Source organism: Mobula birostris, chromosome 27, assembly GCF_030028105.1.
Source record: "Mobula birostris isolate sMobBir1 chromosome 27, sMobBir1.hap1, whole genome shotgun sequence".
NCBI lineage: Eukaryota > Metazoa > Chordata > Chondrichthyes > Myliobatiformes > Myliobatidae > Mobula > Mobula birostris.
The window spans coordinates 31,668,664-31,695,243 of NC_092396.1; the positions used below are offsets into that span (position 1 = coordinate 31,668,664).

Sequence of the window (26,580 nt, forward strand, 5' to 3'; positions counted from 1 at the left end):
TAAACTTTTCACTTTAACCCATGACCTCCAGTTGTAGTCCCACCCAACCCCAGTGGAAAAAGCCTGCTTGCATTTACCTTATCTATAACCCCCATAATTTTGTATATCACCATCAAATCTACCCTTAATCTTCTATATTCCAAGGAACAAAGTCCTAATCTATTCAACCTTTCCTTATAACTCAGGTCCTCCAGTCTCAGGAACATCTTTTGAATTTTCTCTGTACTCTTTCAACCTTATTTACATCTTTCCTGTATTTACATCTTTCCATTTGTATGCACGATCCTTTCTGACAGGCTGTGGTTTTCATTATCCATTTTGCAATCTTGTATTATTGCCTTAGTTCTTTTCCCTTCCTGTCAAACCCATGAAATCTTATTATTAATATAAAATACTTCAATTATTGCATTTGACACACGAAAAGAAATATCAAGTTTATGCCACCTATCCGCCAAGCCTCATCCAAGTGTTTTACCAGTAATGAGTAGTTGGCACTTATCATCTAGACTGAAGGCACATTGACATAATATGAAATATGCTACAGTTAGAGGAGATCACATACAGTAGCCTTTAAGAAACTTTTAAAAGATAAGTGACTGGTTATGCAATGAGAATATATTTCTGGTGCTATCACTAAATACACTGCACTATTCCTTGGCAGGAAAAGCATGCACTTAAAAAAAAATATTCCACCTCCAGTCAAAGTCTTAAAAATCTGATCCAATTTTATTGACTGACAATTAACTTTTAATCATCCAGAAACTTTGCACTCTTCAAATTTACTGTAAAATTTTCACATTTGAAACTCTAGAAGAGCACAACAGGAAAAGCTAAAAATGACTGAAGGATTATGAAGTCACAATCTTACCTGGATGCCCCCTGTACGCACTTGGTGAATTATCTAATATTACAATGCTGGAGAGGTCGTTGTGAATGGCTGCAAGATCTTTCACATAGCTGCCCAATTCAAGCGTACAATGCTATGCAAAAAAAAAAAAAATTCAGAAAGGTACAAGACTGCATTCAGTGTAACTTCTTTTAAAAAAAAGGATTAAACAAGCCATTTTCAATTTGTTTGTTTTTTCATTCATGAAGTCAACAAGCATTACTATCGCTCAATTGACACCATTTGTTATCTACCCATTTAGGTGAGCATCATTTAAAATAGAACAGGGGTATGCTGCAAAGTTTCCTTTGTATGGCAACATTTTATAGACTCGCACTTTTTAAATAATAACTTGCTGCTTTGATGATCCATCCAAAGTGGATTACCTAATATTTCCCCCATTACATTCTGTCTGACATCTTTGCACTTAATTTACCTATATCCCCTTACAGGCTCTGTGCACCCTCCACGGTAGCTGCCAACCCATCTATCTTTGTAGCACATGTTAACCTGACTATGATGCACTCAATCCCTCCATCCAAGTCAATAATAGAGGTTGAAATTAGTCAAGGCTCTAATACTCTTCCCTATAGCCTATTCAAAAATGATCTGATAATATTGACTATAAATAAGTTTTCTGTTAGTCAGTTATTCCATATCCATATATTACCCTCAAACACTAAACTTATGCATCTTTGCAAGCACTTTTCTATAAAGACAGATACACTACAAACAATAGTTTCTCCTTAACCACCCTCTTTGTTAAATTCTCAAAGAAAAAATATATATAAAAATATGAAAGGGAATTGTGTTTGACATATTCACTAGATATATATATCTCTCCAGTAAAAGTATTGCAATTCCAATTTCATAAAATTATGTGACTTTAACTGATTGTTTTACGATTTTCTAAACTGTCTGACAATCTCAATAAGGAATTCCAGCATAATCAACTGACTTACAACACCCTGGTTTGTTTCTCTCACTACATTTGTAGCCTTCTGATCCTCTGCAACTTCTCCAGAACCCAGAGAACTTTAGTAGATCATAACCAACAATCACCATCTCAGCAGTTAATTCCTCAACTCCTTAGGTTTCAGACATTGGTGACTTGGTAGCCTTTAACTCATTAGCTTTTCCTTAGTACACTTTCTTCTGATGACAGATTGTTTTAAATTCTTCCCTCCCTATAACCCTTGATTATTTATAATTGCAGGGATGCTTTTAATATCTTTACTCATCAACTAAAAATAATTATTCAGAATGTCTGTCACTTTTCTATTTTCCATTGATATTTTCCTTGATACATCCTCAAAGTGACTTAGATTTATTTCAGTTACTACCTTCCTTTTTCAAAAAAAACATACTTGTGGAAGACCTTATAATTATCTTATTCTTCAACGTTTGTCTCTGCTGACTTCTAAAAATGAGAAATGGTACACTCACATGAAAACCACTACTCTGCAATTTAAGCCAATGACAGTAATTCACTACATGTATGGAACCTCCCCTCAACTGTGGTTTAAAAGGTCACTTTCTAGTGCAGTTTAAAGTCAATCATATTATTGGATCTTGTGTCACATTATGTTCAAAGTAGGTAAGATTGGCCAATTTCACTCTTCAAATTGAAGTTGTCGTGATATCTCCTTTAGTTAAAATGATGACCCCTCCAAATCAAGCAGCAATGCTCAATGCTAAAGATAGAGTACGAAGTTTACTTATGAGAAGGTATCAAGTTTAAAACCAGACTGGAGGTTTGATATATTTTCAGCAGTGGAAACAAACCCTTAAACATGCACTACTAACAATTTGAATGCATAAGTGAAAACAAATGGAGATGAAATCACATGTCCAGGAGGCAGACAGACCACCCTCAGGAGAGCAACACTTCACTCAATAAAATATTTCAGACATACCCTCACTTTCTGTAGTGAGGCTAGATACGGTGTTGCTACGTACCTGTCTGTAGTAGCGTCGGTTTAATATTTTCTTGTTGTTGTCTAGTTTGTCGGCTACAGCTGCACCATAAATCTCCATACTAGCAGTGAAAATCACCAACTCATACCACTGGCTGGCCTGGTTAAAAAACAAGTAATTTGTGATATGCAATTACAATTCAAATTTAAACTATCTCTTTCTGGTGAAAAATCACATGGTTTGCATTGCATTAAAGTTTATTCAATATTTTGAATGCTGCAATGGGCTACTTCCAAATGTGAATGTTTCAGAAAGCCTCCTCAGTAAACAGATCAACAGGCTGCTTAGGAGTAACTAATTAAAACAAATAAAACAAGAAACTTACTGCAATGCACACACTAGTGAGGTCACAGAAGTGAAAGTATAACTAAAGTGTGAAGAGTCCTGACAAGCTTGCTGCATACTGAATATTAGATCATTCAAAAGCAGAAATTTCCATTCAGCATCCCCTTTAGCATCTCATGGGTGCAGAATCAACTTGTTATCATTTTGTTCACCTCCAACAACAACTCCTCACATTAACAAAGCACCTTGAATGTAGTAACATATTCCTGACTGATTTCATGAAATATTATAAGACAATGAGTTGGAAACATGGCAAATGTCAAATCCAAAGCAAGTCAAAGTAAATTTATTATCAAGGAATATATGTCACCATATATTAACTTGAGATTCATTTGCTGGCACTCACAGCAAATACAAAGAAACACTCTCGAATCAGTAACACACACACACACACACACACACACACACACGCACACACACACGCACACACACACGCACACAATGTGCAAATACAAAAAAATATCAGGACTATGAGTTGTAGAGTGTATAAATCTGAGACTACAGGCTATGGAATCAGTTCAGTGTTGGGGTGAGTGAAGTTATTTCCTATGGTTCAAGAGCCTGATGATTGAGGGGTAATAACTGCTCCTGAACATGGTGGTGTGTACTTGAGGGTCCTGTACCTCATTCCTGATGACAGCAGTGAGAACAGAGCATGACCTGGATGCTGGAAGTCCTTGATGATGGATGCTGCTTTCCTGTGACAGAGCTCCTTGTAGGTACGCTCAGTGGTGGGAAGGGCTTTACATGTTATGGACTGTGCTGTATCCACTACTGTTTAAGTTTTTTGCCATTCAAGGGCATTGGCGTTTCCATACCAGACTGCGATAAAACCACTCAGCACACTCTCCACTGCACACCTATAGAAGTTTCTCAAAGTTTTAGACGACATGCCAAATCAACACAAACTACCAAGTAGAGGTGCTACAGTGCTTTCATTGTAATGGTACTTACTTGCTGGACCCAGGCTAAATCCTCTAAATTGATAACACTGAAGAATTTAAAGTTGCTGACTCTCCAACTCTAATCCCGGATGAGGACTGGCTCATGGACCTCTGGTTTCCTCCTCCTGTAGTCAATAATCAGCTCCTTGGTTTTGCTGACATTGTTTGAGAGGTTGTTGTTGGGGAACTATTCAGCAAGATTTTCAATCTCTCTCCTATACTGATTCGTCACCACCTTTGATTCAGCCAGTAACAGTGGTGTCATCAGCAAACTTAAATATGGCATTGGAGCTGTACTTAGGCTCACAGTCATAAGTATAAAACACGTTGAGCAACTGTCTAAGCACATAGCCTTCTGGTGATTGTGGAGGAGATATTGTTGGCAATCTGAATTGACTGGGGTCTACAAGTGAGGAAATTGTGGATCCAGTTGCACAAGGAGGTATTGAGGCCTAGGTCTTGGAGCTTATTGATTGTCATTCCCTTAAAATTAGTGTTGAATGCAGAACTGTGGTCAATGAAGACCATCCAGATGTATGGATCCTCACGGTACAGATGTTCCAGGGTTGAGTGAAGAGCTAATGAAATGGAACCTGCTATTGACCTGTTGTGACGTTCAGCAAATTGGAGTGGATTCAAGTTGTCACTCAGGCAGGAGTTGATGTGCTTCATCACCAACCTCTCAAAGCGCTTCATCACAGTGGATGTATGGGATATGGGCTGATAGTCACTAAGGAAAGTTCCCACTGTCTTCTTGGGCACCCATATAACTGAAGCCTGCTTGAAGCATGTGGGTACCTCAGACTGCTGAAGCAAGAGGTTAAAGATATCAATGAACACTCCAGTCAAAAGATTAGCACAGGTCTTTAGTACTTGGCCAGGTACACTGCCTAGGTCAGACGCTTTCCGTGGGTACACCATTCTGAAGGATGCTCTCATGTCGGCCTCAGAGACTGAAATCACAGGGTCATCGGCAGCTGTCCAAGTTCATGAAGGTGCCTCCATGTTTCATCGGTCAAAGCAAGCATAAAAATAACTGAACTCATCTGAGAGAGAAACCCTGTTGTCACCTATGTCACTTGGTTTTACTTTGTAGGAGGTGATAGCATTCAAGCCCTGCCACAGCTGTCAAGCATTCAAAAAAAAAGAGAGGCTATATCAAATTCCTTGTTTTGCTAAATGCAAAACTGCAAGTTAAACCAGTAAAACCATACCTCAGTATTCTATTCTCATGATACTAAGTGGTTCAGGGTCTGAGACATTTTGTCTCAACCAGACAACCAATGGAGAATATTATGACTGATCACTGGTACCATTTAAGAAGACTACAAAAATAAACAAATTCAAATTATTTGGAACTCATGCTCCAAGTCTTATTTGTGGTTTCACAGATAGACAGACCACTCTGTCTATCGAGTTTGTGTACAATACCAGTCAAGTTAGTTCCATAACTCACAACCTTCCCCCTCTCTATAGTCTTACTGTTACTTTCCCTTTCAAGAAAGAGCATGTGTTTGGAGACAACGGCAAGAGCAATCTCCAGTCAAGTGGCTGTTACAGTTCAGTAGGACACACCTGAATGACTACCAGGATGAGGCTCAAAATTGAAGCCGTGCTCATTGAACAACAAACCAAGCAACAGATCACTTTTTAACTCCTTTGTAAATAAGCCTCTGCACAATAAACTTTCAGCAGGACACAGCACAGTGCAGAAAGCAAGATAGCGGAAAGTAAGTCAGATCATTCTTTTTTCCTCCCCTTGTTGCACACAATTCATTCAGGCAGATTACTGTCATCAAGTAATTTTGCTTACAAATGAAAACTTTGTTCCTATAGATATCAATTTTTCTTTCGAACTTGAAAATTTGTAATCCAGGGAGTGGGAAGCGCAGAATCAAATATCGCTGTGATGATTGTACGTTCTAGTACCAATTGTTTGGCGACAATAAAGTACAAGTATAAAAGCTGATTATGTTTCCAAGTAACTTACCACTTCTAGAAAGAAGTCCACATGAGGCCTTTTATGTACAAAAAATCTGATTGGTTGTCTATCAACAAGAACCTGAATTAAAAAATAAAGCATACTTAAATAGTCATTCTTAAAACACACAGATTATGACTTGCACTCAAGGCAAAATGATCCCTGGTCAAGCTTAAAACCCAAACCAAAATCAAGTCCATTTTTCAGTACTCACAAATTCGATTTACTGTCATTAAAATTTATCACACACAAAAATATCTTTCAATAAATCTGTTCATCCCCTTAACCATCCCTCTTAGTTAAAAAAAACTGTTAACTACTACTACTGTAGTCAAACAGCAAAAGAATGTATATAAACTTATACCTCAATATAGTAATGCTTTCACTTCTGTGGTCCACCTATGTACAGCAACTCTTATTCATCTCAACTTCATCTCCAAGTATTGAAGGAACTTCAGCTCTATCTTTGCTCCCTCTCACTGTCCACTCAACATCTCTTACAAGCAATCACAATCTCCATTGACCCCTTCCCCTTCAGACAGTACCATCCAAAACCTATCATCTGCACTCCACCCCATTTTCTCTCCAAACTCTTTCACCACTGTACTTCCATCTCCATTTTATGCAGAACCTATCTCTAACTATAATCTGTCATTTCCAGAACACCTGAAGTATCACAAGGATGAACTAATGAGCATATCATCACACGAGGAACTGCTGACCTACAGTCCCCTCAATACTGGGATGTTTCACCTGAAGTTAATATTCTGATATTCTAATACCCAAGTAGTTCACGTTATCAAGTGTCCCTTCCCCACCATCACAACATACAGAGCCAAGGAATAAATCCTTGTTGTGTTGTTATCAGTTGTACAGTTCTAAAGTATCTGTTTTCTTTGCTCAAGCAGATAGAGGACAGGAAACATTTGTGGTTAACATTCAAATTAGGAGCACAAATTTCCAATGCTAAATACTTCACATCCGCCAAATAACCAAATGATCTCCAAATTAGCTGTCTTCAGCAGTTCCTTATTTGGAAACAGAACAACATTCTTTTCAGCAGATAACGGTTTACTACAACCCTTTTCCTGCACTTAATGACGCAGTCGTTGCATGACTGCAACTTCAGAATGGAAGTTACTATTTAAAAATTAGCACTGTATTTTGGTAACAGGATAAAATATTTTCAGTACGTTTTCATGTAGGTCCTCAGAAAAGAATTAATCCCTTGTTTTTTGTAGTATGCCTTTGCGATTTTAATCTCAACACAAGGCTCATTACCATGTCTGAAGGAGAAAACAAAAGATAGCCATGTAGTTGTCCATGAAGAAGGCAGCTTTGGGTAGGTATAATGGAACAGCAAATGGGAAAGGAAATTTAATCTAGAAAAGTGATTCAGTTATATAAACAAAATATAATACAGCTCCAATATGAAACCAAGCCCAAATTATCAGAATATAAAATATTCCTAAACATTTTAACTCCACTTAAGTTTGGGGCTAAATTCTTCAACACAACTGACTTACTAAAAGATTAAAACATTTTTAGGGTTATAAAGAAAGACAACCAACAGTAGATTGTGTTCTGCACATGGTCATTCATTGTTGGCCTCAGCACCCAAATGCTTGTTGAAAGTCCACACCCAGGGGTGACTGTGATTTGGGAGGGTACTGCACTGCCAGAAGTTATATGAAAATGCTGGAAACACTCAACAGGTCACGCACCATCTCTAGAGAGAAATGGGGTTGATGTTTCAAGTCCAAGTCCCATCCTATACTATCACGTTTGCATCATAGCTTCATGTCTGTTAGCAGAGCAGAAAGAAGAATGAAGTTCTGCAAGGAACATCTTTAGGGCATGTCTAACTCTCAATTTTGTTTAGTTATTACTTGCTGACATAAATTCTCCTATTGTTCAATAAAAATATCAAATTAATTAAAAAGCTGCTAAATAATAGTCTTGCCAGGAAACATATTGTAGACCAGTGGTTCCTGAGCTTACTTTGGGTTACTGCCCCTTGGCTCCTTGACCAAATCCCCAGAACTCCCCTCTCCCTTTCCAATGTTTAAAGAATTTTGATTTATGATGCACAGTGAAAGAAAATAGGAGCTGCCAATTCAAAACAGTGACAAATAATTGCAAAAATTAATCAAATCTATTTAAAACTACAAATAATATTATTTATTAAAAGCAATTTTCATCAACAATTTTAGAGTTTATATTAGTAGTCTATTAAATACTCATTGCTTTTTCACTTTACAATGAGAGTGATGGGCTTGATGCAATGATATCAACTTCTCAACATCAGGCTGGAAGTCACTCAGGAGGAGTCTCAGATCCCCACGTTCAGCAATCTGCAGTCTGTTTTGTTGCTTTGAAAGAAGTTGGGTGACTGCACTGAAACCTCACTCCATAAAATATGACGTTAGAAAGGTGATAAAGAAAAGCTTGAACTCCCCCCCACCCCCCACAGTGCAAGATAGCATTCAGAGATTTGTTCTACAACAAAGAGTCTCGAGACGATGTTTTAAACTTCGGCTTCAGCTCAAATTCATTTTGTAGTGAGATCAGTTCTTCAGTTCATCAATCCTGTTAATTCCTCATTGCAAGCATTCAGGAAAGGATTTATTACCTAATCTAGAATTTGGACCAAGAGAAGATCCTGAAATCTCTCCGATATGCCTTTATGCAGCTCATCCAAGTGAGCAGAGTATGCTTGAAGTTTATCATCTGGTATTTTCTTTCTCTTCTAACTCAGAAAGGATTGGAAATTGGACAAGGTCGCAAAAGCCAAAGTTGCACTTAAATAGGGTTAATATGGGCAGAAATGTGGAGAGGGCTGACTTGACTTTGATAAGATTCATATCATTTCATTGTAATTCAAGAATAACTTAGATCTTTGCAAATAACTCTGACAAATAAGTAATGGCATGCCGAATATTCTTGAGTAAATTACTGAAATAAGCATTCGAGTTCTCAAAGAATTTTATCTCGGTTTCCTCAAAACAGTCAAGAATTGAGAACATGGGACAATTTTATTTACCGCTGTGATTACAGTATTTAATAATTTATGCAGCCAATCACTTGGGTTTTTTTTTGTGGTAGATAGTCTGTGAATTACACAGTGAACCATAAGCATGTTAGGTATAGCTTCTTTCAAGAAAGTAATAAGCCCACAGTGGCATCACATCATTGGTGGTGCCCCATCTGTTGCATAAACAAGAATGCTGGTGAGCCAAATGTACTTTTCTTTGAAAAATTGCTTAACAACCCAAATAACTACTCCCCCTTCATATCTGTTTCTAGTTCCCTTGCAAATATGCAATAACTCTTGAAGCATGCTTTCAATTTTTATTAAGTAAACATAACCAAGAAGTAAATATTCATTGCCTGGCAAAGTTGACCTGTACAACTGCAGAGCAAATTCTGTTGTCCTAAGTATGTTGCTCAATGTGTCTTCCACATTCTCATATATTTCATCTATTCTTTTTTGAACAGAGTTGTTGTTGAGCAGATTTACTTTAATTATTTGGTTTGGTGACTTATGCAAAACCATACTCAGAACTTCCCTTACTGCTGGCAGAATCAGTTCTTCCCCAATTGTATGGGGCTTTGCAAATTTAGCAATGAGCAATGAAATGTTGTATGAAACACACAAACCATCACTATTTTGTTGTGAAGTGGTGGCAAACATGTTTTGAAGTGTTTTCCGTTTCTGAAAATTTTCACAAAGGGACTGAAAATAAGCTAAGTTCTTGTTGCTTTATCAGAATGTATTCTCCTCAACTGTTTAATGAGCCTAGATGGTTTCATTCCTCATAAAACTTTTTCCACACAAAAGGTACATTGACTGCTGATGGTTGCTTGGGTGCTGGTATAAATCCATATTTCAGATACTCCACGCTATACTGTTTACACTTTCTTTCATTTGGTCTGCTTCTGCCATTTTCTTTATGAATTAATGACCACGGTCAATTGCCTATTGTTTAAGTCCAACCTCAAGCACCGCAATCACTAAAGGAGAAAGTTATGGCGTCATCAGAGCACAAACAAAACCTGACTCTGCCCGAAGGTACATAAAGTGGGCCACCAATATCCCAGTTTGGCCGTGGGCTAACAGAAATGTGATCACAGCCATTCGAAAGGGAAGATTCTGAACTTTACCCCAATGAATGCTATATCCTAATTCAAAGGAACTGCGTCACTGTGTAATTAGAGCATGCTAATCGTACTAGATAGACAACACTGTACTATAGTAGAGAATGACAATAATGCATGGGCCAGGAAAAGAAATAACAGTTTCTTCAGTCCTTATTCTCATGATAACCTAAATACAGAATTGTCACATAGCTTTTCAATAACTATGACATGCTTTGAGCAAAATCTATAAAAGAATGGTGGGTTAGCAAGGGATGAGTTAATTACATGATCATTATAATCAATTATGAGGCACAGAGGAGCAAATAATAAATTATTCATTTCTGAAACTAAGCCAGTACTGTAATCCCTCAGCTGTTCCTCTTGGTACAGAGTACACCACCTGCCCCTTATAATCTCGCCTTCTCCCAGGGGGTGGTATCGTCCACTTTGGGAACCACTGTTCTAGGCTATTCTAAGAGGCAAGTGAGGAAACTGAACAGCCTCTTACTACAATCTATTCTCTTGTTAACTTTCCACTATTGCCTAAGAGAGGAAATGAAGTAATTTCTTTAACTTTAGTAGCGGACAAGTTACTAAGAACACAAGAACTAGGGAGCAGGAGTAGGCCTGATGGATTATTGGATTCCAAAAAAGATAGTACAAACATTTATTTAAAAATGCACAGAAAAATCAAAACCTCAATAAAATGGTCACATCTGACTCATTTAACTAATTTTTTTGGAAAAGGTAATAAAAAAGGTCAATGAGGCCAGAACTTTTGATGTTACTTGCATGGATTTTAGTAAGGTATTTGGCAAGGTCCCACACACCAGGCTAATCAAGAATACTCACAAGATCCTAGGGATGGTGGCAAACTGGATGTGTTCTGGTCACCACATTACAAGAAAGATGCAATTAAACTGAAGAATGTCCAAATGTTACCAGGATTGGGATATTGTAGCCAAGAAAAAAAGATCTGATAGATCACAGCTGTTTTCTTTGACACAAAGGAAAACTTAATTGAAATGTATACACTTATGAGGAGTTTAGATAGTATAAATAGGAAGGACCCATTTTCCTTGGTAGAGAGGGTCTGTGGGATGAGTGCGGAGATGTGGAAAATAAAATTATTTATTTAATACTGTATCTATTTCAAATAAGAACAGATCAAATTAAACATTTGTCCACATTGCTTTACTCTCTCACCTTCAGCATGAAGTCTGGTGGTGTACCTGGCCTCACTGTTGGCTTCAAGACTCCATCATGATGTGAATGTATTAATGTTTCATCCAAATCCAAAACCAGAATCTTCCTTTTCATTTGATCTGCAGAAAGATGGGTGGAAGGAAGATGAATCTGATGTCCTTCAACCTGTGACTAGTGCTGTTCCACAAGGATCAGTGCTGGGACCCTTGTTCTTTATATGCAAGGACCGGAATTTCACTGCCTGAGAGAGTGGAAGCAGAGCAGCTAACACAGTTTCAATAAGTGTCTAGGGACAATCACTTGAACTGCCTAGGCATAGAAAGCTACATACAGGAAGGTGGGATTAATATGGTCTCTCCCACTGTCATAATACTAACCCCATCAATCCAACAGTCTGACTTACTTCTTTGTCAACCAATCTCTTTCATTTGCCCATCAATGTCCCTCTGATTCTTTTGCCCACACTAAAACTAATTTACAGACAGTGATTCACCAAGCAGCGCAATTGGAATGACTGGAAACTCATGTGATCACAGAGAGAACATACAAGTTTTAGAAAGGCAACAGCTCAGAAAAAAAAATACAACCCAGGTTGTTAGAGCCATGAGCTCTGTAATCAGACCACTTTAATCTAGCTCATTCCATAAACTTTACAACACAAAGCAGTGAGCTATCCTCTGTATGCCTATACTCTTAACATTAACATAATGAAAACATTCAAATCACAAGAAAACTCTCCCTTATTAAATCAATCCCCCTCCCCGGCAATAAAATCACAAGCAAAATTAGATCAGAGTTTAAAAGATAACACGAGCAATTAAAGTGCACAAATACTGTAACTCTTGATCTGTTTATTGTCTTCAGTCTTATTTTCTTTCAACTTTCAATTTTTTTCCCTATTATACACACACACACACACACACACACACACACAGTTGTTTACCTTGCATGATTATATGTGTGCTTGCTATCTTGCACGAGCTGTGTGACTTGTGCTGTGTATGTTTTGCGCCTTGGCTCTAGAGAAACTCTGCTTCGTTTGGCTGTATTCATGTATGGTTCAATGATAATTAAACTTAAATTTGAATTTGTTTAGCTCTTGTTACATAATAATGAAAAAAAACCATCAGTAACAAACGGTTTACAGCACCAAAGGACCCCACTTAACACCAGGAAAATTCAATGAACCCTATTCTGACTGACACTAGATTTTCGGATTTTGTGCAAGGATCCAGTGACTTCGACTTGCTTTTAATGTCTGCCAACATTCACTTTCGGTATTCATATCAACAACATAAGTTCCTGCAGAGAAAATTGACAAAACCAAAATAACCAGGATGCCGAATAACTGAAATATGAACAAAAAGTGCTGAAAATAGTCAGCAGTTCAGACAGTGACTGCGGAGATAATATACAAGGGTTAGGAGCAGATATGCTCCATGATTTGAAAGACATGATCAAAACTCATGGAAACACAGAATTCTAAATATGAGCAAAGATACGATTAAACAACAAGCATTCTGCAAATAAAAAGGTATTTATCCAGAGTACCTTTATCTTCCCCTACAGACAGCCAACATCTACAATTCAAAAATTATTTAAAGGTCATTCTCCCCAGCTGAATTACATCCATTGTTTTTAAATTGCCCCCTGTTTCCTCTCTCTCTCTGCCTATCATTCACCTGCTGCAGTCTTCCATCTCCATCCCTGCTTACCTCCTCTACCTGGCATCATCTTTCACCCCTCCTCAGTCCACAAATCGCCTTGCAATTCTTTCTTGCCATTATCCTTCTCCACTCTATGCTGCCCATCTGGCCTCTCTAACTCCTGATGCAGGGTTTCAGCCCAAAACATCAACAATTTATTTCCACCCACAAATGTTGCTTGACTCAGTGACTTCCCCTAGCAGATTGTTTGTGTTTCCTTCATAAAACAAAAATAAGTTCTGCATGCATTTGCCACAATGTATGAACTACAGGCTATGCATGAAATACACAGAATTTTAAAGGTTACATCTGAATGTCACAATCTGCAAAGACACGGACCAAACCAGCCTGACTGGATCACAGGATTAATACTTACTGATTCTGATGCGGGAAAGAGGAGATAGAGGCAAAATGTCATATCGCACTGTCTGGTATTGGGTTATCTACAAAATAAAATTAACAACATTAGGCAGGTTGGACAGCAATGTCCCTGTTTCTATTCATTCAATCTTCCTGGTTATAAACTTGCTAGTTTATGCACATCAACACTGCAGATTACTGAAACTGAGACAAGTCCAATAATCTCTTGGAAATCAATTTCGGACACGAAGGCCAAACATGACTCTGGGTTAAGTCAAGACTGCAATGAGTAGGTGTCTGATTGGCAAACTCTCTGATGTTTCTACTGGCCACCACCTCCTCGCCCTGTTCTCCCCTCAACAGGCTGAACTGAACCATATCCCATTATACATGTACTTATCATAAGGTTAGTAGATAGGTATCAAGATAATCAAATCTGTTCTTCTCAAAGTTACGTGTTGTCACATAACACAATTCCTGAATTACATTCCGAATGAAAAGTTCTATTCAAAAGGTTTAAAGGAACATCCAAACAAGCCTGCTGCATTTTGGAAACAAGTCCTGTGGACTGATGAAATTAAAATAGAACTTTCTGGCCGCAATGAGCAAAGATATGTTTGGAGAAAAAAGGGTGCAGAATTTCATGAAAAGAACACCTCTCCAACTGTTAAGCACGGGGGTGGATCCATCATGCTTTGGGCTTGTGTTGCAGCCAGTGGCATGGGGAACATTTACTGGTAGAGAGAACAATGAATGCAATTAAATACCGGCAAATTCTGGAAGCAAACATCACACTGTCTGTAAAAAACCCGAAGGTGAAAAGAGGATGGCTTCTACAACAAGATAATGAACCTAAACACACCTCAAAATCCACAATGGACTACCTCAAGAGACGCAAGCTGAAGGTTTTGCCATGATCCTCACAGTCCCCTGACCTAAACATCATTGAAAATCTGTGGATAGACCTCAAAAGAGCAGTGCATGCAAGACGGCCCAAGAATCTCACAGAACTAGAAGGCTTTTGCAAGGAAGAATGAGCGAAAATCCCCCAAACAAGAATTGAAAGACTCTTAGCTGGCTACAAAAAGCATTTACAAGCTGTGATACTTGCCAAAGGGGGTGTTACTAAATACAGCCATGCAGGGTGCCCAAACTTTTGCTTCGGGCCCTTTTCCTTTTTTGTTATTTTGAAACTGTAAAAGATGGAAATAAAAAAAAGTTTTCTTGCTTAAAATATTAAAGAAATGTGTCATCTTTAACTTTATGCCTTTTGGAAAGCAGTTCATGTTTTACTCACTTAGCTATTCACAGTAACAGAAATTTTGACCGGGGTGCCGAAACTTTTGCATGCCACGGTAACTGCACTTGCTCTAACTTTAGATAACAAATAAGAGCAAGAGAGGGCCATTTGGCCTCGAGTCTGTTCCACCATTCAACAAAATCATAGCTAATCTATAATATATGATCTTGCTGAGGAATTCCTTTTCTAATTTTCTTGATGCAAGCTATTATAAAAGAGAACAATCATGCAGAACCCATATCAGGCATATGGCTTAATCAAACCTGAACCCAAGCAGAACTGATAAACCCCAATGTGGTTTGAATTCCATCCTACTGCAGCTCATTGCAATATAAATGCAAGCCTCTTTGGCTTCCTGCTGTTCAGAATGCAACTTAAACTTCACACGTATACCATGCGTGTGCTGCAGGGACAGGCAGGTCATAAAGACACCAGAAATAATAGCAGGGGTAAATCAACCACACATTCAGTCTTGCTCCCCCATTCAACAAGATACTGGCTGATTTTCTCACTCAACTCCATTTTCCCCATATCCTAATCCGTTTAACATCCAGAAGTCTATCACTGTCATTCAGAGGTACAGATATCCCAATCCTACCAGCCTACCTCTTACTCTGAAGCCTCACCACCCAATTCTAGACACCCTATCCAGAATAAACATACCCTGCAACCAGTCTAGTCTATCAAATTTCATGTAACCTCCTCTCATTCTTCGAAATAATCAGCTCATTTCACATTTAAACAGATGGATTGAAATTCCACAGTAAGCTTCGAATTTCAAATAAAAAATATCTAAATAACATAGGCAGCATAACATCAACATCCTTTCAGTAAATCGGAAGAAAGGAAGCAAAATAGTATTTATATCATTTCAAAGATTAACAACCACAACTGCACCATCTGGATGCAAGCTCTGGATTAAAAAAAAAATTCTTTCAAGTCAATTGTCATTCAACTGTACACCTACATACTACCAAACAAATGAACGTTCCTCCAAATCAAGGTACAACACAGTACATATAACTCACACACAACACAAGGTAATACAGGTTGCGAACCCCTGATCAGAAATGCTCTAAATTTATGTGCTACATGTAAGCAGTATTTGTCTTACACTTGTTCATCACACGTATGTATTTAAAATGACATACCATTAATAAAATGAAAATATAATGTGCACAGGGTAACAAAAGCAACACAGCAGCAGCACCGGGAGAATACCTGAATCAGCTGTTGAACAACAACAAACAATGACAGGCCTTCATTCTCCACCTACAATGCTGTGTTTCCATTAAAATGTTACAGAGCACTGTATTTGTATTTTCCTTCTTTTTTGGTTTTTATATTTTACATAAAACCTGACAGCATTGTAGTCTTGTTCTGGTGCTAGATCTTCTTGATCAGCAGATGCTTTAAAAAATTTAATACCATGTCTTTTCTTAAATTTCTACAACCAGCCTGCAGAATATTCACAATTATCTTCAATTTTCAGTTCGTCCTGATAGATCTTGGCTAGTTTCACGATCAGCATTATCGTTAAGCGGCATATGTTCACCCCAATTCTGATGATACATGATTGAGATCTTCATTTTTTGCTTTATGCAGTGTTTTTCTATTTCTCCATCAACTTCTGTTCATTACAAATGTGAGGTCACTTCTCAGAATTGTCTCTGGTGAGCAGAGACCTGCGCATCGCCTGGGAACCTTCCCAGCGTCTTGTGGAATTTTCCATTTGTGACATCACATCAGCACTCAAAAAAATTCAGATTTCGGAGGTTGTCGGATTTTGGAATTTCAGATAAAGCGTACTCAACCTGTATTACCACAACTAATAAGGTGCATGTACAACACAAATTAAAACCTGAATAGTACAGCATCACTGGTGCTTCATATTTGATGAGACCAGGGTGGTGGCAGGTAGCTCAGTGGTGCCACGGCCTGGGGTAAGCAGCTGTTTCCCATCCTAATGCTATGGTACCTCTTGCCTGATGGTGTGGGGGAGTGAAGGTGAGGGGGTTTAAAAGAGATTGTGGGATGGATTCTGTGACAACCTCAAACAGAATAGGATTGAAGAGGTACTGATTATTTCAAACACTGAAATGCAATTTATCCTGTCTTCAGCAAATAAACATTGATACTAATTCCCAGAAAGCTTTTATTAATGCCCCTTTTCCCCTTTTCCTCATTTATTCATTTATTTATTTATTGAGATACAGTGTGGAACAGACCTATCCAGCCCCTCGAGTCACACCACCCAGAAATCCCCCGATTTAATCCTAGCCTAATCATGGGACAATTTATAGTGACCAATTAACCTACCAACTGATATGTCTTTGGACTGCTAGAGGAAACCAGAGCACCTGGAGGAAACCCACATGGTTATGGGGAGAACATACAAACTCTTTATAGGCAAGTGGCAGGAACTGAACCTGAGTAGCCTTTACTGTAAATCATTGTGCTAACCACTGCGCTACCATATTGAACAGTCTCTCAGAAATAGTCCTCTACTGAGGCATCATGGATTCTACATTCCCCCAGCGTCTCTTGGTGCCTAGAGAGTTTGATCCCAAAAGATAACTATGCTCAACTCTGTACTCAGTTGCACCATTAAGGAGAGTCTCTCAGGAGAGGGAGTGGAGGGTCAAGTCTGGGTGATTTTCCACTTTATCCCAAGAGGAGGGAGATTAATGGTAGTTGAAGTTACCAGTTCACCACAGATTCAGGATAAAACCTAGTTCCCTGTTAAAGAAGAGCTTTTACTAGCAAGGATGTTTCAGTCCTTACTTTTGGATGCAGCAAGACTGTTTTAATTATTAGTGTCTGCTTCAACTTTAGTTTTGTTTTCACCATTATGAAGAAAATGGATTTCACACAAATTTAAACAAAACACAATGTTAGAAGCAACACACACACACAAAATGCTAGAGGAATTCAGCAGGCCAGGCAGCATTTATGGAAAAAAAGTACAGTGTTTGGTTTGGGTGAGACCCTTCAGCGGGCCAGCTGAAGGGTCTCCGCCTGAAATGTTTGCCGCACTTCCCCCCCTCCCCCCCAACAGATGCTACCTGCCCTGCTGAGTTCCTCCAGGTGTCTGTCTGTATGTGGAAATTCAACAAGGTACCTTCTGGGATGGGGTTAGATTTAATCGATTTAGTCTCTGCATAAATTACAAAGAGTTGACCAATCTCCCCATGCAATTATCCCCAAGCAACCTTACAAGGACAACATTATCTCAGATGGGATCATCACTGGGAAAAACCTGGTTAACCAGACCTTCATTTCATCCCTATCAGAAAGTGAATGTCTTTCATCTCTTGTCCCACCTCTCCCAAAAGAGAAACAACCCTGTGGCCCGAATCTTTTGCTTTACCACACTTTCTGACAATGCAGCACAGCCTCTTATGTTTCCCCACTGCCTTTTCTCCAATCACCCATTGCTACTGGACTGTAGTTTTATGCCCTCCAGCAGCACTACCCCAAACCCCCTCCCTCCAGCCTGTCTTCTATTCTCTCAACAATCTTCCTGCATGAATGTCATCAGGCTCCAGTGCCTGCTCTGTTCCCCATCTCACTGCACACCTAGTCACTGGCCAAGCTTCGGACTAATGGCACCTCTTCACACTGATAAGTGAAACTTTGAAAAGGTATACCCAGGAGAAGATGAACAAATACAGTATACATCTTTCAATTAAGCAGTTAAGGTAACTTTATTGTCAAAACAACCAAACCCAGACCATTAATTCCGCAAATGTCAGATCCAATCACTCATCTGCTTTTTATAACCAGAGTTACATACCTTATTTCACAGGTTAAAGCTAGCAATGATGAATTTCAAACTTTATCCTGCCAATACTTTAGGAGTATTGATAAAAAGTAGTACAAGATTTTAAAAAAGTCTGCAGATGCTGGAAATCCAAAGCAACACACACAAAATGCTGGAGGCACTCAGCGGGTCAGGCAGCATCTAAGGAAATGAATAGATCATCGACATTTCGAGCCAAGACCCTTCTTCAAGGCTGAGAAAGAAGGGAAAAGATGCCAAAATAAAACAGTGAAGGGAGGGGAAGGAGGCTAGGTGAAGCCAGGTGGGTGGTAAAGGTCAAGGGCTGGAGAAGAAGGAATCTGATAAGGGAGGAAAGTGGACCATAGGAAAAAGGGAAGGAGGAGGGGATCCAGACGGAAGTGATAGGCAGGTAAAAAGTACCAAAAAGACAGATTGGGGAATGAGGGTGGGTGCAGGGTAGGAGGAAAAGGAAATTTGCATACCGGAAGGAAACATCAATATTCAGCACCCAGTACCCCGACGGAACAAGGTATTGCTCCTCCACCCTGATGGTGGCCTCAACTTGGCACATGCAAATTGCCTTCAATATAAGATAAATACCAGTTTCTCCACACCATTTTTATCACTCAACACGGAAACTTGCAAAGGGCACCTCATAATGCAAAATAGTGCCAGAATATATCACCAAGTTAGACTAGACAATAGAACAATAAGGAAATGGGCTTTGCTTGAGATGCTACGGCAATGAAGAATTTAATTTCACGTTCACTGGCATACTTTGTTTTCCCTCTGCTAGCTCTAGGCTCGCCCCTCCTCTCCCAAATCAAATCTCACACACCCTTGCCTTAGAATTTTTCTTCCAGGAATGCAGTGTGTGTGGAATGAAAGGACAGGCAGTACCACCCATATAAACTACAGAAATTGCACATAACAAGCAGGTAATTATGCAGTCTTTTGAAGAAGAGAACTAGATGGCTTTTACTGTAGGGAACGATGGAAAGAATTGCTGAAATCAGTTTGGTGCAACTTAAAAGTAGAGTCTTGGGATAATCTGTCCTCCTTAAAAAGGCCACTAAATGCAAATTATTTTTGCTGCTGTACATTGACAGTGAAAAATATCACTTGCATTTATGTAGCCCTTTAACCATGGAAGCAGCGGTTATTGCCAAGATTGGTTGCAGAGCACGAGTAGCTGTCCCTGCTAATACTCAAGTGCTTACCCATGTGCTTAAGCAGAGGAAGGCATGGGTTTAAGTGGAGATGTGCAAGAGATCAAAACCAAGGAAGGTTGTGAGTGATTTGACAAATGCTCAAAGTCAACAAGTTGTCAGTACACTATTCAACCATGTCAGATGACCCCAATTTCAGCCTTGAGAAATATATTCACAGGCATCATTACATACAGGAAAGTAATTAGAGTAAACATCCTGCCTTAATTTTTCCCTCTCAGGCCAAGACAGTCAAGGACACTGCAGTATTCCACTTGCCTACATGATTGAGGTTTCATGGTTATCAAAACAAATGAGGACCACAGAATAGACCACATTGTGAGTATGGATCAGGATTAGTGTCCAATAGGGCATTTCTCAAAATGACACATTTGTATCATTGACTCCCATAATCAATCTTTGCTTTATTCCTTTTCTCTCCCCAAAGATTATGCTTGATTTTCTGAGTAACTTCTGCTTTTATTTAATCTTCCTCTAGACCTAATTGACCTGTACATGGAATATTAGAGTCTACCTGATGTACAAGAAAAAATATCAAAGGTAAATGAAACCATGGAACTGGTTGTATTGGCACAACTTGCATCATATGCTCATCTTAATAAGGCAAAATACTCCAAATTATCCAACACCAAGGCCACACAAACATGAGAAAGTTTGCAGATGCTGGAAACCCAAAGCAACACACACAAAATGCTGGAGATCAGACAATGTCTATGAAAATGATAAAGTTAACGTTTCAAGCTGAGACCATTCCTCAGGACTGGAAAGAAAGGGGGAAGATGCCAGAATAAAAAAAAGTGGGGAAAGGGGAAGAAGGCTAACTAGAAGGTGATAGGTGAAGCCAGGTGGGTGGGAAAGGTCAAGGCTTGGAGAAGAAGGAATCTGATATGAGAGGAGAGTGGACCACAGGAGAAGGAGATAGAGTAGGGGATCCAGGGAGAAGTAATAGGCAGGTGAGAAGAGGTAAAAGAGTGGGAAATAAAGGGGGGGGGTGGGATTTGTTTACTGGAAGGATAAATTGATATTCATGCCACAGTAAGAAATATTTCAAAAATGACAAAGAAGCAGAGAACGGGTTCTTGACAGACGGTATGGATTTAAATTATGGAGTGATTAAAATTGGAGATGTGCAAGAGGTCACAAATGAATAGGCCAAATAATGTCTAAAATGACAAAAGAAGCGCACAATAGAAGAAGGGAAGATGTAGTGACAAAGGAGAATTGAGACACAACTAAATACTGGAGATACACACAACGATTAAGGATTAAAATGCAGTGGTTATGCTCAGTTAGCAAATGAGGCGGTACCTGAATCCCTTTTAAAACAGTTAAAGGGTGGGGGGGGGGAGGCAACGAAAAAAGAGCTAGCATGGAGAATCAACAATCATATACATTGGATTGAGCCACTTGTTCGTGTACTGTGATTCCCATGTAAATCTCTACTGTATTTATTGTGAATCCTGGTATGACCCAAAAGCTTTTGGATATTGATCCTGGACACCTTGAGCTCCAAACGATCTGCAACTGGCAGCTCTGGGAAAACGAATGTGCCGTGTAGCATTTTAAAAGCATGCTGGCAGCGGGAGCTAAATTTAGACCCAACACAGCAATTAGAGGAGTGAGTGGCTCCTGCAGCAGGAGATTTTGAGGGATCATTTTCTTCCTTTACAAAGCTGTTGGGAGAGAGGAAAAAAAAAGGAAATGAAAATCAAAAGGATAATTGGGACACTTGACTATACAGATACTTGATAGCTTACTGTCTCTGAAATACTGCTGTTTGCTGCAAACATGGAAAAACTCAAGCTTCTGGTTAATTCAGTCATTCTTGTTCAAAATAAAATACAAAACATTCAGGAATTCAAATAGCACAAAACAAAAAAAAAAAATCAATTATATTGAGATTGCATTGTGCCCTGGATGTCCTACCATTGAGTACACATACATGGAGTGCTGCCATAAGAATGCACCAAGAACACCAACGTGCAGACCAGGCCCTCCTTCTTCTTGCTGCTGCCATCAGGAAGGAGGTACAGAGCCTTAGGTTCCATGCTACCAGGAACAGTTATTACCCTGCATCCATCAGACTCCTGAACTGGTGAGGGCAACTTTATCCACCGCTACTCTAAACCAATTCTATGACCTACAGACTCACTTTCAAGGACTCTTTACAACTGATGTTCTCAGTATTTATTTATTTGTGCAGTCCGTCTTCTTTTGTACCTTGCTTGTTTGTAAAATTCTATCGTATTTCTTCTTTCCTGTAAATGCTTAAAAAAATGAATCTCAAGGTAGTATATGGTAGCATACTGTATATGTTCTTAGATAATAAATTTGCTTTGAACTTGAACTATGAATTTTGAATCAATTGATAGTATATTATATCAGGACCCTACACTACCAAAACAATAAGATCTTCTTTCAAGTGCTGACAAAGAAAATTCCCAATTTATTTTTTGTTTTCATATTGCTACAAAAAAAAACTCATGCATGTTCTTCCACCTAACAAGAATGTGCTCACTACCCCCCACCCCATTCAATATATTCTGAGGTTGCTCACAATTTAAAATGCCAGGTGTTCTTATCTAATATTCATCCACTCTTCGAGCTGCTGATTCACACCACAGTTATACTTACTGCTACTCCCCCACGTTCGATCATATAGTTCAATACAAAGAAATCAATGCTCTTCATGATTCACAGAGCTACAGCAGACAGTGCAATGACACTTCACAAAGTTCTAACGCTGATTTTAAGCACTTTCTCCAGCATCTCTCTTTACAATTCTCTCAAGTACAGGGAATGTGAAAACAAGTCAAAAGTCCAGAATTTTTATATATATAAATAAATGTGTTCTTCTAATGAACCTGTGGAAATTCCTATCAACAAATTGTATTATAACCACAAATAATTTGCATTCCAAATAATCTATTCCAAAATATTGACCCTACGTGTTATTTGTGAAATAATCAAGGCAGCCCGTATTTTAGAATCAGAATCAGGTTTAATATCACCAGCATGTGACGTGAAATTTGTTTCCTAGACCAGGATGGCATGCTCAAGATAGCATGCACAAAATTTTGTTGGCACATGGCATGCAATGCCACCCCTTGATTCTTTAAACAACACCCATAATAAAAGGATTACCTTTACAGCCAAATAAAACAGCAAGTAATTTTTTTACAACCCAAGACCAGTGAGATGTTTTCACAGGAAACATGTCATGCCTGCTTGGCACCAGCAGTTGTGAGAACATGTGACATTGGATGATACATTTTGAAATCCTCTCAGATCTGGTGTAAACACGAGTATTTGGATAGTAAACAGTTACAATAATAATTTAAAAATTACATTATTTTTCAATTGTCTATTTAAAAGATTAATAATTTTTGAACAGGTTTTCTAAAATCCTTCATTTATTTCAATCTGTCACTGTTATTGAGTTCAAAGTAAAATTTATTATCAGAGTACATACATGTCACCACATACAACCCTGAGATTCTTTTTCTGCAGACCACTTAACAAATCAATAGAACAATAACTGTAAACAGGATCTGTAAACAAACTGTGCGAAAACAGATAACAAATAAATAGCACGAAATAAGATAGAAGTTTTTAAATGAGTGTAGTTATCCCTTTTATTCACAAGCCTGATGGTTGAGGGATAGTAACTGTTCTTGAACTTGGTGGTGAGAGTCCTGGTGGTGGTACTTCTATTAGTAAAACAATGAATTTACGTAAATAAGCATCAGGACTCACCATTTTTTTCTTAAAAAGGTCCATTATTATTGTTCCAAATTCATTAATTAATGATAATCTCAGTTGATAATCACCATGCCAAGCAAAAGATGTTTTTTTAAGATTTTCGCCAATTTGGGCATACGCTGTCAAAAAGTTTGCCACCCCTGTACCAAGGCTTTACTTGTTTTGCATTTGTTCTGCACACTGCCAAACAAATGTTTGCAGTTATGCATAATCATAGTGTTATGCCATATAATTAGTGAGGTCACTAAAAGCACTCGACAAATTGTGGTGCACAAACTATAGTAAAAGTAACACCGAGAACAATTGTTTAACTTTGATCACTTATTTCCACTATTTCTTTAACCCAAACACACCAACACAGGTTTTGGAGACAAATCCAAAACAAACAAAAAAAAATTCAGTTAAAACTGCACAGTGTCCAGATTATAACACATTAATCATATCTAATACCAGTTCACAAAGCTATCCAAGCACAGGGGCAGTGCAAAGAAAACCGAATCATTCAGAATGAATGATGAACAGGCCCCATTGAAAGGAGACATTCATGAACAATCTTGGATACACATATAAAAGGCAAATTCAGGAAACAACATCGCTAGTAAGAAAGTTTAAACTAGCAGAAGGAGATTATCTATCACCAACCTTCTTCATTAAGATCAAGTATCATAAAGAACAAACTCCCACACAAACAAAAGCATCTAATAATGAGTGAAAGATGGATGTGGCAACTTGGACTGAAATGTTTCCCTTGTTAAAATTGCTTTAAAGATTTAATTGAATAGCACACCTCCAAGCATTACAGGTCAAAATCCCTCTTTAGACACCAACACATATCTGGAACATTATTTTCCTTTCCATCCGTCACTTCCATTTGCTGTAATTTGCTCACATATGTCCTCCTTCCCTACCCACCGTAGTCTCCCTATCCACTGCTGATCTTCTAGCTCACTTTCCCACAGTACCCACACACACCCCTTCCATTCATATCATACCCAACAACCCCCTCTCACATCTTCCTATCTCTCCTACCTCAGTACCCACACCAGCTCCCAAATCCTGTATCCAATTGGCCTCCCCCACCCCAATCAAACCTCTCACCTGCACTCAGTTCCCTCACCCTTCCTCAGTGGGCAGTTTACTCACACCTCCCCCCTGCACACCCTCAATCCTCCCCCTAATTCCCTCCACACCTCCCCTGGTCTCAGCCCTCAATATCCTCTTCTCCAAGTCCCAACTAATCCCAGAATTTCTCTCCACTGCTTCCCCCAACTCCCTCCCTCCTCCACCTCTATGTCCCTCTCCAATCTTCTCCCGTGGATCTTCCCACTTCGTCCATTTATACCCCTTCCACTAATCTCCACCCCTCATTCCCTCCGCAACTCCCCTCATCTCCTACCCATCGACCCCACCAATCTTATTCCCCGGTCTCCTCCTCCCCAACACTGCCACCACTGCACAAACTATCCTCCATGCCCCTCTGATCAAAGCCCTCCTATTCCCCTCGAATTCCCTCTCTCCTCCTATTCCACCATTTCTTCGCCATCCCGTCCCTACTATCTCCCATCCAAACCCTTAACCCCCCTCCTCATTATCCATCCTACCCCCTTCCCTCTCTCCGCTCCTAGCCCCCGGTTTGCTCCCCATCCCCTCCTTCCCTGCCCACCACTGAGCGCCGGTCCCTGCCCTCGCCCCTGGATCTTCCCCCGCCGCCCGCACTCACCGAGCGGAGTTGCCTCCGCGCCGCCTCCACACACACGCTCCACACCTTCACGGCGAACCACACGAAGTTGTGGAGGCCCATCAGGAAATACTTGCTGAACATGGTATGGATGCGAGGAGCGAGCTCAGCCCCAAGCGCCGACGGCCACCCCACACCGGCTCGGGTCCGGAGCCTGCTCGCCCATCACCGCGGCACCACCACTATCGCCATCTTCACCTACGCTCGGTTAAAGGGATGCAGCGCTCGCTCTTAAAGGCAACGTCTCCTGCTCTTCGCCGACCGGCTCGCTGGCAGCAGCGCGCTCCCTGTTTACAGGACTCAATCACTTCACCTTCCCTGGAAGTTTTCCCGCAATTACTCTGTCAGGCTTGCGACTGATGATCAGTCTCAAATCCATTTTAATATCTGCAGTCATGCATTTAAATCACGGTAGCAAAGCATCTAACAACTGCAAAATGCAAAGCTGAAACAACTGTCAAATAAAACTGGACTAAAATTAATTACGTTTATTTCAAAGGTAAACTTTATTCATTATATATGTACAAAGACAAAAGAATAAAATTTGTCAAGCTCGTTACAGTTAGGTGTCATTCAGTCTATACATTCACTGGTGCCAACGTGCTTTATTTTATATAAATATGAGAACGTCTGCAGATGCTGGAAATCCAAAGCAACGCACACAAGATGCTGCTGGAACTCAGCAGGTCAAGCAGCACTTATGGAAAACAGTAAACAGTCGACATTTCAGGCCGAGCCCCTTCATCAGGACCAGAAAAGAAGGGGAGAAGTCAGAATAAGAAGGTGGGGGGAGGGGAGGATGAAGTACAAGTTGGCAGGTGATAGGTGAAATTGGGAGAGGGGGCGGGGTGAAGTAAAGAGCTGGGAAGTTGATTGGTGGAAGAGATAAAGGGCTGGAGAAGGGGGAATCTGATAGGAGAGGACAGAAGACCATGGAAGAAAAGGGAAGGGGAAGGAACACCAAAGAAAGGGGCTGGGTCGGTAAGCAGATAAGGTGAGAGAGAGAACAGGGGATGGTGAAGGAGAGAGGAGGGGGGCAATTACCAGAAGTTTGAGAAATTAATGTTCATGCCATCAGGTTGGAGGCTCCCCAGAAGGAATATAAAGTGTTGCTCCTTCAACCTGAGTGTGGCCTCATCGTGGAAGGAGAGGAGGCCATGGACTGTCGTGTCAAAATGGGAATGGGAAGTAGAATGGAAATGTGTGGCCACAGGGAGATCCC

General features: G+C 39.6%; 1 protein-coding gene across 2 annotated transcripts in view; it reads right to left on the reverse strand.

Annotated features, from left to right (window-relative positions):
• Window positions 1-25,557, reverse strand: part of LOC140188585 (CTD nuclear envelope phosphatase 1-like) — a 41,730-nt gene extending 16,173 nt beyond the window's left edge. Inside the window, exons 1-6 of one of the 2 annotated variants that reach the window (XM_072245004.1) lie at window positions 25,386-25,557; window positions 13,562-13,628; window positions 11,480-11,598; window positions 6,143-6,214; window positions 2,846-2,962; window positions 869-980 (exon numbers count right to left, since the gene is read on the reverse strand). In XM_072245004.1, coding sequence (XP_072101105.1) covers window positions 869-980; window positions 2,846-2,962; window positions 6,143-6,214; window positions 11,480-11,598; window positions 13,562-13,628; window positions 25,386-25,442 — 544 coding nt within the window. In that variant the 5' untranslated portion in view covers window positions 25,443-25,557. Of the gene's footprint in view, window positions 1-868; window positions 981-2,845; window positions 2,963-6,142; window positions 6,215-11,479; window positions 11,599-13,561; window positions 13,629-25,340 lie in introns of both variants that reach the window. The other variant, XM_072245003.1, reaches the window with a different exon arrangement.
• Between the last annotated feature and the right edge of the window lie 1,023 nt (window positions 25,558-26,580).